Here is a 20335-nt window from a genome sequence, read left to right as displayed (position 1 = left end):
ATTGAATTTATATTAGCCTTCACCAATTGAACAAGAGGAAATAAAATAATGCATGAACCTGATAAACGATTACATCTTAACATTTACTTTGTCTCCCTTTAAAGCCCAGAGGACTCATTTTGTGCTGACAGCAGGAAGGAGACAGTCTGTTTTACATTGAATAAAATATTCATTAGGTTGAATGAAGTAGGAACAAAGCTGTGGCTGCAGGTTCAATTCTGCTGGGCTTCATATCTCTGTCTTCATATATAATAATGCTTTTTGTTCTCACTAACAAGCTACATCAACAACAGCATAGTTGTAGAGATGCTTTACTGCTTAAGATGCTCATCATGACTAATAAGACAAGGAATAGAAAGCAATATTATTTCCACTGTGGATCTGAATGGAGAGAGAGAGAGAGAGAGAGAGAGTGTGAGTGAGACTTATTACCTAGTTCGAAAGCTATCGTCTGGTTCACACCTTCAGAGTCGTGCGAATCGTGCGTACTTAACATGGAGTGCAACATTTGATCATCGGGTCCAAATGAACATCACACACCAGACTGCTGCTTCCACACTCCAGTAACTGTGCACTGCCACAGACTTCCCTGATCTTTCATTGTGCTTTCTCTGTGAAACATGAAGATGTCTCCGCCAGACAGAAGGAAATTCGTGCGGGATGTGGCGGTGGAGATCGGCATCAGAGTGCTGCTCTTTGGAGTTTTTGTGTAAGTAGGCTACTTGTATTCGGAAGATTCGCATCGATATGCTGGCACATTATAAATCATTCTCGCATGTGCCTATAACACGTGTAACGTGTTAGTTCAAATACATAACCCATACATTTGATCTTAGTAAACATAACAGGGCTGTTCTTTTGGAGTCTTTGTATGCTTCTTGCATTGCCAGACATGCACAATGTAATGCACTATGCATAACGACATGTCCGTGTGTACAATAGTAAATGCGGAGCAAAATACTATATTATAAGATGATTTTAAATAATTGTGTCATTCAATTGGCGTTGATGCTGATAGCCTTTTGATCAACATGCTTCTCGAGGCTTGAAGTTTTGATACCGTCTTATCAGAAAGCTTTTTCTTATATGGAAATATACCGATGCATTTTGAGTTTATTTGAATATCGTGAATGCGCAGTTTGAGGTTTTCTGAATGCAGTCAGTATCAGCTTACAATCAGTGAATGTTCTTGTTAATGACTGTACCCACAGTTATATTACATAATAATTCTCACCTATTCATAGTTACACATTTAGGACACACGATTTCTTATATTGTGTGTAATCATGTAGCCTATATAATAGGGTATTCATGATTATAGCGAGTAGACTACTTGAATGTATTTGATATGAATGTATAATGCATTACAGTGTGTATTTAAGACGTTATTAATGCATCATAATTGATGTAGAATACCTTTGTTTAAAATAAAGCGTTACCAAGGAGATTGGGGCTTTTTTGAATGTGTTGTGTTGAAAAAGAAAGCAATGGACACAGGAGGTGCAGAAAGAGTAAGATGAGGTAATTAAAGTGCAAACAGGTAAAGGTTTGCCAAGTCTATTCATAAATGTTTGATAGGAAAAACACAACAAGGCTGTATTTCTCAAAACTGTTTCTCTCTGTTGGCTAATGAATTCATTGTAAAGCTGTGTGTGATAGCAAGAGCTGATTTCTTAATCAGATGACTTACTGCGATGATATATAGCCCATAATGAAACGAGATGGCTTGGGGCTTTCATTAAGACATAAGGGGTGAGACTTGCTTATCATTAATCTTTGTTATTTTTGATAGGAGTACCCTGTCACCCGAAAGAATTTTCGATCCCTGTAAAAATGTACTGTCTGCTCACAGAAATGTATTCAGCTCTCGCCTTTAAAATGTCTAGATAAACAAATCGGTTCTTGCTTGCTTCTTGCAAGTATTTTGTGATGTTGCAATTTAATGAGGAAGATTTGGAAGTGTGTGTGCTTGTGTGTGTATTTCTAGGGTGCACACATTTCAGAGTCTGCACTGAATGGCAGATGTTGGTAAGAATTATTAGTGGTGTATCAACCACAGTTCACCCAAAAATAAACGCTGTACAATAAGGTGTACAATAAGGTGCTAATAATTAATATTAGTAAATGGATTAGCTTACATTAGCTATCAATAAACAATTAATCTATCAAATAATTTTTTTGCATTATTAATCCTTGTTAAAGTTAGTTCACGTCAATACCATTACAGGTCACACTTCAGTATAGGTATTAACTATTAAACGCTATTAACAAACCATTGACTATGACTTAATTTGTTGCTTATTAATAGTTAGTAAGGTAGTTATTTGGTTTAGGTATTGGATAGGATTAGGAATGTAGAGTGTGGTCATGTCTGCTTATATTACTACTAATAAACTGCACTGTAACTTTCATAACTGCATTAACTCATCTACTTCACTGTAACCTTAATAACTGCATTAACTCATCTACTTCACTGTAACCTTAATAACTGCATTAACTCGTCTACTGCACTGTAACTTTAATAACTGCACTAACTCACCTACTGCACTGTAACTCATCTATTGCATTATTTCATCTATCGCATAACTAACTGCATCTACTCATCTATTGCACTATAACTTCAATAACTGCATTAACTCATCTACTGCACTGTGACTGTATATCTGCATCTACTCATGTATTGCACCGTACCTTTAATAACCACATTAACTCATCTACTGCACTGTAACTTTAATAACTGCATTAACTCATCTACTGCACTGTAACTGTATATCTGCATCTACTCATGTATTGCACCGTACCTTTAATAACCACATTAACTCATCTACTGCACTGTAACTTTAATAACTGCATTAACTCATCTACTGCACTGTAACTGTATATCTGCATCTACTCATGTATTGCACCGTACCTTTAATAACCACATTAACTCATCTACTGCACTGTAACTTTAATAGCTAATGTCTGTAACTAATGCACACTCAAGTCACTTGCACTATTGTATAGTCTATATTGTTATCTGTTCATAACCTCCTGTACATTAATGTTCACAGTATATAGCCTTCTGTATATATTGTTCATAGTACATACCGATTGTCATATTTTCATAGTACATGCCCAACGTAAATTATTTTCCTAATATTGTATTCTGTATTTATTCACACTGTATATCTGCACTTGCTAATTGCACTTCTGGTTAGACCTAAACTACATTTCGTTACACTGTACCTGTATATGTGTTATGACAATAAAATTGAATCTAATCTAATCTAATCTAATCTAATAAACAGCCAATATGCTAATAATAGGCATGCTAATAACAACTTGTTAATAGTGAGAATTGGTCCCTATACTGAAATGTCACCCAGTTATACATGTTAGTTCATGATGCATAAACTAATGTTAACAGTGAAAACGTTAGATTTTAATAATGTATTTGTAAATGCTGAAATTAACATGAATTAAAATGAATAATTGCTGTAGAAGTATTGTTCATTGTTACTTCATGTTAGCTTATACATAAACTAATTGTTTACAAATAGCACCTTATTGTACAGTGTCAAATTCTGTCACCATTTCTTCACCCTTATGTTGTTCAAAACCTGTTTGTGACTCTATCTTCAGTGGAACACAAAAGAAGGCCATGGCGATGGCGAAAGAGGCTCCCTTCCAGCGAGATTGATGAGAGTCTCTAGGTCCCAGGGAGTATCAAAGGTAGCGAGCTCATCTGTGAAGGCACTGTTCAAACCCTCAAGGAAGCGTACAACGCGACGCCCCTTTGTTCCAGTCGTAAACTGCGGCAAGAATGTGAAATCTGATGGCATAGTCCGTGACGGAGTTCCATTCCGCTGTGAGCCGGGACAGCTGAGCAGCCACTTCATCTCCCCGGGCCAACATATCGAACTATGTAGCCATCTCCAAGTGCAATTCTTTGAAGTTGGAGCATGATCGAAAAGGAGAATGACAACATAAGTTGGCTTCCTCTGAGGCATGGCGACGAGGTTGGAGAGAAAACACCAATGCACACTGTGAAAGGAATGCCTGACAGGAATTTGGATCGCCATCATAGACCGATGGGTTGTTGGAATCAGGAGCAGGAGGCACAGCAGTGGCTACAGAGGCCACCCGGGTAGCGGCAGCTGGAGACAAACTCTGCTGCATCATAGAGGAGATTAACCCTAGGGTGAACTACAAGCCGTGGAGCCTGGGGTGCCAGTGGGAGGACTGCAGAGAGTAGAGGGTAAGAGCACAGGAACAGGAACAGTCTATGGCACTGGAGGCTTACCACGAAAAGACAAGAGAATATTACCAAGATTACTTGCGAAAACTGTGGCAGTCAGAGTGGGGATTATCCAAAACGATCTGACAAGATACGATGGAAAATTGGGAAAAAGAAAAAACTGGTGCGGAGGCAATGAGGTAATGAATGAGACGGGAGAGGCAAAGCAACGCTGACAACGAGCACATGGCGAACTGTCTAAACAAAAACATGTGCTCGTCACAACAACACACATACACAGACACAAAGACAACAAGGACCGGGGAATCAGACTGGGAAAAAACAACAATCTTCTTTTGTGCTTTGCAGAAGACAGAAAGTCATACAGGTTTTGAAAAACATGAGTCAATGATGAAAGAAGTTTCTTAATTGGGTGTTTTTCTCTTAAAACAGGCATTTGTTTTCTGTAATACATTATATTAATTATTGTATATGCACCACTATGCGTGTTGGATATAAATGATACCTCATGGCTTGATTAAGACAACATGTGATGTTAGTTTTCTAATTGACTGGATTTATTAGTTCACCTGTTTTATGATAAATAGTAGAAGTGTGACGAGATCTTGTGCCACAAGATCTCTTGAGATCCTCTGTGTCACAATATCCTCGAACGTTTTCCATGATGGAGATCAGGGCTGGAAATTACCACCATTTTAGTCGCATATGCTTCCTAAATTCAAGCTGTGCAACCTCAAAATATGTTTGGGATCAGATATGTGTAAGTGCATTTTTTTGTGGTGTGACCTTTTTCTCATACATATGTGCTGTAAGCTACAGTGATGGCATGGCCATTCATAGACAATGTGTTTTCCCATCCTACGGAAGCTACTTTCACACAGTTTTTCTATGTAAAGATGAGGTAGACAGACAGGTTTCCATGTTTGTGCGTGTCTCTTGCCTCTTTTGCAGTGCCTCTAGCATAATCACTAGTGTTTACGTGTACTGCACGGCTTAATAGCAGTTGCCTGTACCACAGGTAGTTCAAGTTCAATGTTTATTTGTCACATACAAAACCATACATAGTATGACATGCAGTGAAATGTTTTTTCGAAACTGTCCAAATAGAGTAGAAAGGAGATAGAAAAGGAAGTGAGGTTAAACTACACTGACCAAATTGATAAACGTTGCACTTTTGTTTTTGCCCCCATTTTTCATGAGCTGAATTTAAAGATATAAGACTTTTTCTATGTGCACAAAAGTCCCATGTCTCTCCAATATTGTTCAAGAATATCTAAATCTGTGTTAGGGAGCACTTTTGCCGAGATAATCCATCCACCTCACAGGTATGTGAAAAAACGTCCTGTTGTCGTATGAGTGTATTTTACGCAGGAGAGTTCTTGTTTAGGGCCCGGATAGAATAGGGAAGAAGCTCCTCCTCATTCTCTCTGTATTTGCCTTCAAGGAGCGGAAGCGCTTTACCTAACTGCAACAGAGAGAAGAGTCCATTGCTGGGATGATTGAGGTCTTTCACTATCCTCCTGGCCTTGGTCAAGCACCCTCTAGTGTAGATGGTGTGCATGTCAAGAAGCTCAGTTCGGATGGAATGCTCAGCTCATCGCACTACCCTCTGGAGAACTCGTCTGTCCTGCTGGGTGCTGTTCCCGAACCAGGCTGTGATGTTTACTGTCAGGATGCTCTCAACGGTGCAGCTGTAAAAAGTCCTGAGCATCTGAGAGGGCAGTTTATAGGCCTCTAGTTGTCTGAGGTAGAAAAGACGCTGCCGGGCCTTGACCATGACAGGTTCTGTGAGATGTAAACTCCAAAATATTGTAAACTGTCTACTCTCTCCACTGGATTCCCGTTGATCATGATTGGTTGATAGTTTGTCCTCTCCTGCTTTGTACTCAAGCCCACTATCATCTCCTTTGTCTTGCTAAGGTGGAGATTAATTTCATGTCTCCAGGTTAGTGATCTCCTCAAGGTAAGCCAAATCGTCGTTTTTTGAGGTCAGGCCCACCACAACCCTATCGTCAGCAAACTTGACAATGGTGGTTGAGTTGGAAGTGGCTACACAGTTGTATGTGTACAGTGAGTACAACAGGGGGCTCAAAACGCAACCTTGGGGGACTCCAGTGCTGAGGGTGAGGGTAGGTGAGATGTGTTTGCCCACTCATATAGTGCTTACGGTCTGTCTGGAAGTTAGAGATCCAGCAATAAAGCAATGGGCTCAGTCCCAGTACTTCCAGCTTGGAGGTGAGAATGGAGGGAATTATGGTGTTAAATGTTGAACCGTAGTCGACGAACAGAATTTTAACGTAATTCCCTATTCTGTTGTCCATATTGTTCAGGGCTGTGTGATGGAGGTGTGTGATTTCATCCTCTCTGGATGTTTCTTTCGGGGTTTCTTTGGGACAGGATCAATGATGGACTATTTAAAGGGGATTACAGACTGTTCCTGTCATGATTCCACCTCTTCTTGTTAGGTAATTCTTGGTCTTGAGGTGGAATCATACAGGATCCTTTGTTTTTTTGTGGTGAGAGACGTATTTGGCCTTTTGGGTTTCCATACTCTCTCCCCAAGTCTCGTCTGTTCCCGCCCTTTCTGTATCGTTAGCTTTCCCTTAGTGTTTGATCTGTGTCACCTGGTCCCTACCAATTATCCTGTGTTTGTTCCCCTTGAAATTCCCCCTGATTCATTGTATGCTGTTCGTTGTACATCTTACCTAGCCTGTTTGATGTCCCTCGTTCCTGTTCCTTGAATGTACATGCCTTGTTACCTTGTTACCTTGTTCCTGTCCTCGAGTTATACTAAGTGTCAGTTTAGTGTTTTGTTTCCAGTGTTATTTGTTCTAGTCTAGTTAGTCACTGTCCTTGTTTATTTATATGTCATCCTGTTTTGGTTTTCCCCATTGTGGGTTTTATTTTGCGTCTTTTGTCTTCTTTTTGTTGTAAATAAATATCTGTTAAAACTACACCAAGTTGACTGCCTGCATTTGGGTTCATACCTCTCCTGTGGCTCAGTGGGGGAATCTTAGACTTTCACGCCAGAGACCCGAGCTCGATTCCCAACTCTGACAGTTCCAGGGAGAGGTCAGCGCAGGCTCTCAGTAACTGACCTGTGATCCTGTCAGGTCCTGCTGCTTTCCAAGTATTCACTCTCCTGAAGGCTGTTCTCACGTCGTTGCACTGAGATGATGAACGCATTGTTCGCTTAGGCACTCTCCCTTTGCATTCTGTTTTATATATACTGTAGGTTGGCTGAAGCAGTGCTACACAACACACAAAATACTGTAAGTAAAAACTAAACATTCAATATTTTACTACTGTTTAGTGTTTAATGATAGAAATGTTTGACAACTCTGGCACGGTAAGAGAATGCACTGACACAAGACAGCTGATGTAAGCAACCCGGAGGGAAAGTTTTATTTACAAACGTGCAAATGTGATGGTGCTCTGGTGTCTTCCTTCCTTGTCAGGGTAGATTGTCCTGTGTTGTAATTCAGCCTGATCCTGGATCTGTACCCTCGCCACACTCCCTCCCCCCAGCGTTGACCTGGTATTGGGACTGCTTCTAAACATTGGGGAGACAGACAGTAGGGGTGGGAGGGTAGTGTTACCTGACAGACCTTGCCAGCCAGCACATTCTTAAAAAAAACCTCCGCGTTGCCATTTGTGGTTCCGGCTCGATGTTGTATCTTGAAGTGGCAGTCCTGGAGTGCGAGGAACCAGCATGTCACCCAAGCATTGGTGTCCTTTGCCTTCGCCATTCACTGTAACGGGGCATGATCTGTGATCAGGGTGAAGCTACGTCCCTTCACCTCCAGAGGCTCTTTTTCCACCGGGCATACCTAGTCTCTGCGGGGTCCACTTCCGGCTGATGTAGGACACCAAGTGTTCTACTCCATTCAACACTTGGGAGAGGACGGTTGTAGGATGAATGGGCAGCTGAAATCAGGTGCGTGTAGGACCCTTCACGACACCCTAGAAATGCTCTTACCTGGCTCTTGGTGGTTGGCCGGGCAGCCGTCCGGATGGCTTTTACCTTCTTTGGTTGGGGCTTGATTAGTCAATGACCGATTTGGTATCCCAGGTCCTTTGCCTCGGTTAGTCCTAGGTAGCATTTCTTTGTGTTGGCTGTGAGTCCAGCCCGGCGTAGCTCATCTAGCACCCTCCGGAGTAGAATGTCCATCATCCTTTGGAACATTGTTGCCAATAACCACTTGGCGTACTGAAAGCCGTCTTTTCCTTGGCTTTGGGTGACTTCGGATCCCTTGGTGAGGTCCAACGTAGAAATGGATCGTGCCCTGCCTATACGGTCTAGCAGTTCATCCACCCGGGGCCTGGGGTACCTGTTGAAAGAGGAGACTTCGTTGAGTTTCCAGAAGTCATTGCAGAACTTGAGTGTTATCTGGTTTGAGAACCATCCCGCCTGACGGACTCAGTACGTGACCTTCCCCACTCTTTCCGTGATGGTGTAGGGACCTTTCCATGACGCTAGGAACTAGGATGTAGCGATGGTTACGAGGACGAGCACTCACTCGCTGGGTTGTAATTCTCGTCCCTGGGCCGGTCGGTCGTATCACCTGCTGAACACGCTTGGACTCTGTTAGATGCTCCTTTTCTAGAGGCATTATCCGATCGATACTCTCTCTCATCTCCTTTATGTGTTCGATCACCGTTCTATGGGCAACAGGCTGCTGTTCCCAGGCTTCTTTTGGCACATTCAGCAGCCCTCTGTATAACGTGTCTGTTCTTTGAGGACTATTTGTTCATCCTGGCCTGCAGGGGTCGCTCTCCCTGAACCTCCTGCCAGATGTTTCAGAATACTGGATGGAACCCACATTATGGACTCCGGTTGCTCCAGGCCTGTAGAGTTCAACATTGCCTCATTCAAAACCGCATCATCACCGAATTATCTACACCTGTGTTTGACCCTTTATAAGTCTGTTTGTTCTCTGCCTTTGTGTTCAGTATTGAACCGTTTATGCCTTATTTCCCGCTGTTGAGCAGTTTTGAAGTTAAGTGTTCTTATGTTGAGTTTAGACCCTCAAGTCTACTTTTGTGTATCGGAAGCACAGCTTGCCAAATTTTTTAACTTTTTGTCTAAAAAGTAAAGTTTTTTTTAATTTTTGATCACTAAAGCCTCTTGACTCTATGATCTTCTGCGATTGGGTTTAAACCCTTGGGACTAGCTCAGTGAGTTATACCTGACACTTTGAATGCCAGGAATCCGGGTTCGGTTCCCCCTACATGCAACCCGTCACACTCTGGGTTGACGGCCGAACAGCAACTCGAATGTGGTGAATCCTGTAGATGCCTTGGACACTTCCCGGATCCCGAACATAACGTATGGTAACATGAGGTCCCAGTCACACCCATCTTCGGCAACTACCCTGAGTTGCATCCTCTTCAGCTTTGGTTGAAGTGCTCCACTAGCCCGTCCGTCTGGGGGTGATAGACGGAGGTGCAGAGCTGCTTTACCTGAAGAAATAGGCAGAGGTCTGCCATCAGCCGGGATATGAATGGAGTCCCCTGGTTCGTCAGAATCTCTGTGGGAATGCCCACCCGGCTAAACTTCAGGAACAGCTCCTTCCCCATGTTTTTGGCGGTAGCCTTGCGGAGTGGGATGGCCTCTGGGTAGTGGGTGGCGTAGTCCACTATGACGAGGATATGTTCATGGCCCCGGGCAGAATTCGGCAACGGCCCTACCAGATCCATGCCAATGCGACCGAAAGGTACCTCGACGATGGGCATTGGAATTAGCGGGCTGGGGGAGGATGTTGCAGGGAGGTCCGCTGACATTTGGGGCAGCTTTGGCGGAATCTCTTTAACTCTGCGTCGATTCCTGGGCAGTGAAACCGGTCCCGCACTCTCTGTAGGGTGTTCTGGGCTCCGAAGTGACCAGCCATGGGGTGCAAGTGCACCAGATTGAGAACAGTGGATGACCGTGGATACTTTATAACAGTGTATCATTATTTGCAACCAACAGTAAAATAGCACAAGATGTTTTACTTGATCACTTCAGCTTTATCATCACATATGCTATTTGTGACTGCCACAAATGGGTTTTAATCGCAAACACCGCTTCAGCTGTGTTTTTAAATGCAGCATTTCACAGAATAGCAACACTATACCAGCTTTTTTCTAACATATGTGTGTGTTTGTTTGAAGGGTATTTACTGTATAGCCTGCCGTGTTATATACTCTCCGTTTTCCCGCTGTCTCGAGGGCTGCTAACGTGTCTCGTATCATCATCGGAAGACAGAAGCAGCAGCCACGCAGCTTAAACGGAGCTCTGAAGCCACCGTATTGATCATTTACACACAGAAACAAGTTTGCATAATGTTCCTGATGTCAGTAAACACGCTATTTGGGGCGCAAACCAAAGAAACGCGCCTTCACTTTCAGCCAAACCAACCCAAAGAGAAGAAAGAGATGTAAGTGGTCGCTTTTGATCATATAGTCACTTTGGACTACTTATGTGATTAATTCTTGCTGTGACATGAATAAAAAAATGACGTGTTTAAAAAACCTGTTAGAGTCTGAGTGTGTGCGCAAGTGAAACCTGCTACAGCTTTAATGTGTTTAATATGTGGTAGGGCTGAAGTGGTTAAGTACAAAAGCTTGTGTAATTTGAGAAACATCCTCTGCTTATACTTTCACATGTAAGATCATTACTTATTTTAACCGTGGTTTACACCGCTGCCTCGCGATTTCAACATGCCTGCAGCAGATACATTCCATAGTATCTGTAACATGCTCATCCTCCCCGTTATACAGGTTGACTATTTTTAAATTACATGTGTTTTAAAATAATGTGCGGGAAACTATAGAGATCCGGATGTGGAAGCCACTTGATGTTGACAAGTGTAAACGCGCTGTGTCCTGATTGTCTGAAGATCCGATCTGCTTGTTCGGATCACCGAGATCGCATGTTAATGCCAAATGTAAATGTATCCCAAGTCTCCGGTCTGTAGCTCACCGTATCAAATAAGTAAAAAATATGAAATCATCCTCACACTAAAAGGACTATCTGTGTGGCTTTGAAGGTGTGTTTATAGGTTATGAATAAAAAGATTTTTAAAATAACTTTTTTTTGGAAATTGTTAAATCCATTTAACAATAAATTCTACGACCTTTTAATTAGTCCCTGTATCGTCTGTGCTCAAAATTTAAAGGGACAGTTCACCTAAAATTGGAAGTAATGGTTTTATCAATTCGCAGCATCCCTCTACCTTAACATCAGCCTGTTTTTAACGCAGTTTAACTAGGAGAAAACAACATGAATCATGGTACATACCTGGCCCAGGGCCCTCTCCCCGGACAGGGGTGGGTCAAATACGCATACTATCCATCCCTTATTATCAGTACTTATTATCTGCGAGGAGTATTCGTGAAACTTGTAATGCAAGGTTAATGTGTTTTTGTTTTTATGGAATTCTTACATTCCCAACACAGCTACAGCTAAGAGAATTGGTAGTGTTAGATTTATATTGTGAATAATCAAGCGATGACTTGGAATAGTCCATTTTATTAGAGTGGCCCCCAAATGAAATTCTGTTTAAGTCCCCGTAAAGGCTTGGGGCGGACCTGATTACTGCATAATATAATGCCTTAAATTAGAAGTTTCATTTGTTTCATAAATAAAGAGTTGATTTTAAAATGCCAACATTTTTTGCATTTTTGTGATTTTAAGGTGATTAAAATACTATTTTCCCTATACATTTCATCACGGATTTCTTTAAAAAAGTCAAAAAATCTTTTCATGTCTCGTCTCGTGGGAAAATTGTCTTGTCACACCCCTGATAAATAGGCATACATATGTTAAAATGGCATTTACATGGACATACTGTATCTAGAGGCTCGAATATACTAGAACCTTGGGTGGATTTCACAGTACTCACCTACAGTAGTACTCCCCTAGCAACCACCAAGTATACCTAGTAACTGGCATGCGGAACCATCCAGATTTTTTTTTACACGCTCCCCATTGACAAAATAGTGGCTCTCTTTTCTTGTGAGCAGATATGGTAAACTGAATTTGCAGGTGTTTGTGTTATACCTGCTATCGTTCCTGGCCATTGATTATTTTATAACTGCCAGGTTTTGTCTGCTGCAGCCAGAAATCCTGTGAAACTACTCATTGTCCTCTCAATATGAGTCCATGACAATGAAAGCTGGCCGCTAAGCACAACATCTGCTGTCTGTCTGTGATTCCAAAGCCTGGCCTAGATTGGTTGTGCCTTGAGAAATCAGCCATTAGGAGGAGACATGCATTCTGAATGCTGCTGATCGTTAAAAGTTCATTAAGGAAACAACACATTTGCATGAAAACGATCTTAAAGTAAGATACTTCGAGAAAAGTCTATAAAACTATTTTCTACAGTATACAGTGAACATAGAAGATACCTGACACTTAATTTTAAGGTTCATATAATAAGTACTCATGATTTGTGTGCTGTATCTCAAGTCTTCTAAATGCATTTGATAGCATTGTAAAGAACAGACCAGAAAAATATTCTTGTTTGCATACAGGTAGGAGTGCAGAATACTTTATTATGGTCATTTATCTGCACAATACTGTTAGTGTGGATAATTCCATAAATAGTTCTAGTAACATATTGTCAAAATTGTAAATTTCTTTGAAATCACAGTAGTTTACTTTCTATCCATAAGTCATGATTAAGAATGCTGTAACACAACCCTTGCTTATAGAGCACAGTGTAATAAAAATATGAGATGCATGCTGATATCTTTTTTAATCCAGTTGATAAATGAAAAGCTACATGGCCCCAGTTGTACAGGAAGTGTTGCTGTTGATGGCGATGAATATGAGTGTTGCACGACCACGACACATCGATACTATAGAAAAGTACCTTGATGCCTTCCATTTGGTATCGATACTCTATAAACGCGCAAGTTTCAGAGGTGTTGTAATGAAACAGGGTCTGGTCTGGAGACATGTTAGGATCCATGTCCAGAGTTTAATACAAGTGAACAAGGAAAAAGACACGAACAGAAAAAGACATAAACAGAAGGGGTTAATCCACAAGGGGTTTAAGTAGTGCTCTTTTTGGGGGAGACAATATACCCGCTGGCACTAAACACTTTCTCTGATGGCACCCTGGTTGCTGGGATGCACAGAAGCTTCTTGGCAACCATGGCAAGATGGGCAAGATGAGGTAGCTCTGATGCATGGCCCCTCCACCACACCAGTGGATAATTTTCTGCTTGAATTGGGGACAGAGACAGGTAGACTTTGATTTCTCCTTTCACAATGTCTTCTGGAGTGGTCGGAATATGCACCGCTTCACCCCTGTGAGGACGGCCCATTTAATAGCTAAACATTCTCAGTGGTGCTGTACATCATCTCTCTCTTTGAGAGCTTATGACTGATGTACAGCACCGGCCGTTCCTTACCCTCTACCTCCTGGGCTAGCACCGCCCCCAGGCCCCTATCCGATGTGTTGGTCTGCAAAAGAAAGGGGGTAGAGGAGTCAGGAGACTGCAATAACGGGCCGCCACATAGAGCAGCGTTCAATTGGGTGAAGCCTGCTGGCACTGCTCCATCCACTGCACAGGATCTAGTCCCTCCTTTTTAGTGAGGTCAGTCAGCAGACTGGTGAGGTACAATTAGGTACAAACCTTCTATATTATCCCTCCAGCCCTAGGAACTGCCTCACCTCCTTTTTGGTCTTGGGTCTGGGAGAGGTCGCAACCGCTGCCGTCTTGTCAATTTGGGAAAACATGACGTGACCCAAGTGGAAGACCAGATACCTGACCTTCACACTACCAACTGCACACTTCTTCAGGTTAGTTCTTAAGAAGTATGCCGTACATGAGTTGCTGGAAGGTGGCAGGAGCTCTGAATAAAATGAAAGGAAGGGTGAAAAATTGGTGTTATCCAAACGGCATGGTTAAATGCCGCCTTTCCTTTTGATAAAGGAGATAAGGGGATCTGCCAATTCCCTTTTGTCAAATCCAGTTTCGAATAAAAACGAGCCGAACCAAGTCGATCAAGCAATTCGTCAACAATTTGCAAGGTGAATCGCACAGAGCCGTCCGTTTCAGCAACCAAAACTTTCAGGCTCAGCCAATCGCTGCTGGCCTCATCTACTACTCCCATATCTAGCATGGTGTCCAGATCCGTCTGACCAATTTTCTTGTGTTCAGGTAACCGATACGACTGGGTGCGCACTACCACGCCCAGCTTTGTCCCAATATGGTGCTGGTTGAGACTATCCAGCACCATATTGGGTGGCATTGGCGAGAAAACATCTGCCAACTCCGCTTGCAACTTGGCAATGTCGGTGATCTGTGAGGGGGAGAGGTGATCTACACCTGGGCCCATAGCGAGAGATTGACTTCTGGTGCTCACTTCTGGCCCAAGATCTTCCTCCCTTCTCAACGCCGTCACCGTCCACCTCACTCAATTTTAATGGGGGTTGAGGTGGTATATTTGATTTGCCCCACTCCAGTCTGATCGCACCACCTCCTAATTGAGATCCCCAACTCGCCATGTGACCTCAAAGGTCCCTTGCCACTCGGTGAGTAACTTAGTGCTAGATGTTGGGAGCAATATGACTACTTTCTCTCCCGGTGTAAATTTACGTAATCTTGCACCTCTGTTATACTGCTGGCTTTGTCTGTCCTGGGCCTGTAACAAATTCTCCATAGAGAGCCGCTCCAAAGTGTGGAGTTTTGTTCTCAGGTCCATGACATACTGAATTAGTTTTTTGCTGTCGGACGATCTGTCCTCCCTTTTCCCTAATGACGACCAGCACCCTGCGAGGCTGACATCCATAGAGAAGCTCGAAGAGGGAAAACCTTATGGAAGCTTGGGGGACCTCGCACACAGCAAATAACAGGGGCTCCAGCCCACTATCTTAATTTTTGGCGTCTTTGTGAACAATCTTTCAGATCATCGTTTTCAACGTGGGTTTAAATCGTTCGACCAGTCCGTCCGTTTTGTCGACTGGCAAAATTAGGTTCTAAACACGTTTACATTTTAGATAGTGTTGATATTTTCATCAATAATAATTAATCTTATCCACTCACGACCTACCCGCAATTAATCACAATGCTAATTTTTATCAATTGATCGGCCTGACCTGAAAAAGCGAAGGAAAAAGAGAGCTATCCTTTAGTATTCCCTTTTATCTCTTACAGTTGCTTGGCTGATGTAAGACCTTGTGTTATCTATTCATTGGATTTAATCGCTGTAAATGGAGAAAAAACTTTCTTGGCATAAGGATTATTTAGCTATCGCGTCTTCCAGCATAAGGTAACCAGCCGATTTGGGTGGTCATGTGATCTCAACGTGGCAAACACCATTAACATGAATGCTGGTGTAAAAAAAATCAAACATTGCTGGGTCAATTGATGACTGAAGGGTTCATTTCATGTAGTAGTGTACCATATTTGTTTAATGTACCATATTTCTTTTGGTGAAATAAATCAAACATTACTTTTGCCGGAAGGTAAATGGCAAGGAATATGGTAAACCCACTATTCTCTGTCTACATGCTCTCATTTAAAGAAAATGAGGTCGTATTTTCTTTTGATGTTGTTTTTCTTGCGTGTGTTAAATAATGCAGACAATTCTGCTCCACTTTGTGAAACTACAACAGACTCTAAAAACACTTGCAGAGTTGTCATCAGCACAAAGTTTGGGATTGTGTGAGTGCCCAGATATTTTTTTGCTTCCGTGGCAGAATTAAACATTTGCGTTGCGACACCAATGGTACTTTTGTAGTTAAGTGTAGTTAAGTGTTGTTAGAGAGCAACTTAAGTTTGAATATATAACATGAAATTGGCAGCCAGTTTTATATATATTACAGGTGGCTCTAGTGAATTGTTTGATTCAGGAATGTTCTACCGTAAACACATCTGCTGCATTTTCCTCATCACACCTGAGTCATGTTCAGTTTGTCCATCATGGAGGTCAACAAAAATACCAAAAGGAAATTATCATCTTCTCACCTCACGAGTGTGCTCTATATTTCGTAAGCAAGTGAAAGCAAAAGAAGTGTCAGTTAATTCAGTCATCTTTCAAATGTAAGTGATCTTTGAACTCATTCCCCGCCAGCGTTTTTAAAAAAAGTTGCCACCCTACGCCAGCGTTTTTTAACATTTTCACCCAAATTTAATGGCTCACATTAACTTTTCTGTAAAGAATATATGGACAAACAATATGTCAAATAAAAGAACAGAGTCTCAGCTTTTAAACAAAACAAAACCGTGTTCTTCTATCTTCATTTGTTTGTTTTTTTATCTTGTTCGTATTTTTTCTTAAAAAATGCATCACTTTGATTTAGTGGTGGGCCGCAGTGAGACTCTTATCGCGCGATAAAAAAAATGTCGCCGTTAATCTATTCTCAAAGTTGGGTTGGGAGCTGGGTTGGCTGACTCCTGGCTCCAATTAGCTCTTGGAGAAGTCATTAGCCTAGGGTTTCACATACTTTTTCCACCCTGCACTATGAATGTTTACATGTTGTGTTCAATAAAAACATGAAAACGTATAATGTTTGTGCGGTATTAGTTTAAGCAGACTGTGTTTCTCTATTGTTGTGACTTAGATGAAGATCAGAACACATTTTATGACCAATTTATGAAGAAATCCAAGTAAGCCCAAAGGGTTCACATACTTTTTCTTTCAACTGTACGTTCTAGGTTCTGGGATTCTGTACCTTTTCTAGAAGGTGTGTAATAGCGCCACCTGCTGTACAACACTACAAACACTGATTGCCGAAAACAACTCGTCTTTGGCGGGGAACCGTTTTTTTTTTAAATGACGAGATAACTCGTCAATGGCGGTGAAAGAGTTAATGAGTGAGTCATTGAGTCATTAATTCAAACGATTGTTATGACCCAACCTCACCTTATCCTGCTTTTCTAGTCTTGTGGCAAGATCATTGACAGTCCCACGTGTTTTGTGTGTTTTCCCGCCTGTAAGTATCCCTTCCACCTGCCTAGTGTAATTATCCCTTGTTAGATCCCCTATTTAGTGCCCTTGTGTTTGCTTTACTGTGCTGTTTGTTTTGTTTGGTTGTTTTACTTAGTCTTGACCACACTTACCTTGTGTCCTGATTCAGGTACTCCTAGTCTTGTCCATGTTTCTGACAAGTGTCAAGTTTAGTTAATCCTGTTTTCTCTTGGTTTTTCTCACTAGTGTTCATCTTTGTTCAGTTCTCGTTTCACCCTAAACTCAACTTTATTTATATAGCACTTTTTACAATTCCCATTGTTACAAAGCAGCTGTACATGAGACATATTGACTATAAGCAAAACAACTAAAGTCATATACCTGTAAAAACAGGGAAAGGGTGAGAACACAGAAGACAGACGCATTCAAACGCTCCACACACACAATATGCACACATTGACATAGACACACACACGGACGGACACACAGATAAGCACGCACACACACACACAATACACACACAGACAGACAGACATGCACGCACACACTCACAGTGAAAGCACACATTTAAGATAAAGGAGAGAGAAACACAGGTTAAATATTAAACAGACTATAAATTTCTATATGCAATATTAATTATGTAAAACTTCTGAATTCTAAAGCAGCCCCAAAACTCCAAACGAGAAAAAAAAACTCTGCACAAGTTCGACATTCCTTGCACGACAAGGCTAAATAAAAAATTAAATAAACTTACTTATAAGGTAAATTATAAATTTAAGATTATCTTTAATAATCTAATAGCATTTGAAATTTTGTAGTGAAATCGTGTCAGGTCTGCGTGTCCTTTATCCAGCTCTATCACTTCATCACTATCACAGTATCGCTCTTGTCAGGTCACCACTTCCCATTCTCAGCTCTGCCATCAGGTCTGGGCATGAAGTGTATCCTGCGATAACCTTGGAACAATGAGACAAGACTGGCTGAGAGTAGAGTACTGTTCTGTACTCTTTGATGCAACAAGTACATCATTTGTTGTTGGATGTGTTCCTGGTTCCGTTTGATCTAAATAATGCTGCCTAAACCCTATGAAGATTTATATTATGGAAGTGTAGTGTAAGCAAGATTAAAAAGATGTGTATTTAGTCTAGATTTAAACTGACAGAGTGTGTTTGCCTCCCGGACAGTGCAGGGAAGAAAATTCCAAAGTTTAGGTGCTATATAGGAAGAGGATCTACTACCTGAACTTGATTTTGAAATTCTAGGTATTACCAACTGAGAGGATGCCTGAGAGCGTAATGCACATGAAGGACTGTAATACAATAGAAGTTCGATCAAATATTTCGGAGCTAAACCATGAAGGGCTTTATAGGTACTCAGCAAGATCTTATAGTTAATGCGATGCTTTATAGGTAACCAGTGCAAGGTTGACAGAACCGGACTAATATGCTCATACTTTATTGTATGTGTAAGAACTCGAGCTGCCGCGTTTTGGACCATTTGGAGTTTTTGAAATAAGCCTGCAGGGCAACCACCTAACAGTGCATTACAGTAATCTAGTCTTGATGTCATGAATGCATGAATTAACTTCTCTGCATCTGACAGTGACAGCATATGATGTAATTTAGATATATTCTTAAAATGGACAAAACAAATTTACAGGTGTTGGCAACATGGCTCTCAAATGACAGATTACTATCGAATACAACACCAAGATTCTTAGCTGATGACGAGGATTTTATGGAACATCCGTCAATAGTTAAGCAGTATTCTTGGTTGTTACGTACAGCAGTTTTCGGTCCAATAAGTAACACTTCCGTTTTGTCCGAATAAGTAATAAGAAATTGTTATTCATACAGTTTTTTAAATCGACTATGCATTTCATTATTCGATGGAACTGCTGTGTTTCATAAGGCTTCGAGGAAATATAAAGTTGAGTATCATCAGCATAACAGTGAAAGCTTATTCCGTGTCGCTTTATTACATCTCATAGAGGTAGCATGTATAATGCGAAAAGCAGCGGCCCCAAGACTGACACCTGTGGTACACCGTACTGGACTTGCGATTTACTAACACCTCATTGTTTATTGCTGATTGTTGGATAAATAAGACTTAAACCATTTCAATGCCATTCCGTTAATGCAGACATAATTTTCAAGTCTATGTAGGAGTGTGCCGTGGTCAATGGTGTCCAATGTGGCACTAAGGTCTAGCAGCACCAATAACGAAATACAACCTCGTCAGATGCAAAAAGCAGATCATTTGTAAATCTGATCAAAGCAGTCTCTGTACTGTGACATGCTCGAAATCCAGACTGGAATTCTTCATTCATTTCATTCCTCTGGAGGAAGGAGCATAATTGAGTTGAAACTACTTTTCCAGAACTTCAGATATGAAAGGTAGATTCGATATAGGCCTGTAATTCCCTAGTTCTCTATGGTTGAGTTGTTGTTTTTTTTACAAGGGGGCTTATAACAGCCATGCTTTAGGCACATAACACATGCTTTAGGCACATGTCCTGATGTCAGAGATGAGTTAATAATACTAAGAAGAGGATTTATAATTTCTGGGAGCATCTCTTTCAGTAGTTTTGTCAGTAAAGGGTCTAGCATGCATATTGTTGATTTAGATGATCTATTGATTTTAGACAGTTCATCGTGATCTACATTAGAAAATAATTGCAATTTCTCCTTAGGGGTGCTGTAGTTAGTTTGTTAGCGGGTTTCACTTCTGGTTGCATTGTTATAATTTTTTCTCTAATATCTTGGATCTTTCTTGTGAAGTAGTTCATAAATTCATCACGGTTATGCTGGTATCCAGAATCTGAAGTCGCTGACAACATATTTTTGGTTAATTTAGTAACTGTGATAAATAAAAACCTAGGGTTGTGCTGGTTTTCTTCTATTAGTGATGAAAAGTAGGCGGAAACATTTTTGAGGCCTTTCCTGTATTTTCGAGTACTATCCTTGCATGCTCTACGAAATATCTCTAATTTAGCTTTCTTAAAGTTGCGCTCCATTTTCCGGGTCGCTTTCTTTAGAGCCTGAGTGTGTTCATTATACCACGGTGTTGGGCTGCCTTTTTTAATCTTCTTTAAATGCAGAGGAGCAACTGTGTCTAATGTTTCTGAGAAGGTGGACTTAAAATTTCCAATAGTAATGTTAAGACCTTCACCGTTATTTTTCATGCTA

The 20335-nt window shown here is 41.2% G+C and overlaps 1 protein-coding gene across 2 annotated transcripts in view; it reads left to right on the top strand.

Moving 5' to 3' along the window:
* The first annotated feature begins 480 nt into the window (after positions 1 to 480).
* Positions 481 to 20335, top strand: part of plpp4 (phospholipid phosphatase 4) — an 85694-nt gene continuing 65839 nt past the window's right edge. For both annotated transcript variants that reach the window (XM_056760891.1, XM_056760890.1), the window contains exon 1: positions 481 to 709. In XM_056760891.1, coding sequence (XP_056616869.1) covers positions 621 to 709 — 89 coding nt within the window. In that variant the 5' untranslated portion in view covers positions 481 to 620. The remainder of the gene's footprint in view (positions 710 to 20335) is intronic.

Source organism: Triplophysa dalaica, chromosome 11, assembly GCF_015846415.1.
Source record: "Triplophysa dalaica isolate WHDGS20190420 chromosome 11, ASM1584641v1, whole genome shotgun sequence".
In the NCBI taxonomy this organism is placed as follows: Eukaryota; Metazoa; Chordata; class Actinopteri; order Cypriniformes; family Nemacheilidae; genus Triplophysa; species Triplophysa dalaica.
Note: the sequence above shows the minus strand (reverse complement) of the source record. Positions and strands in the feature narration are given on the sequence as shown.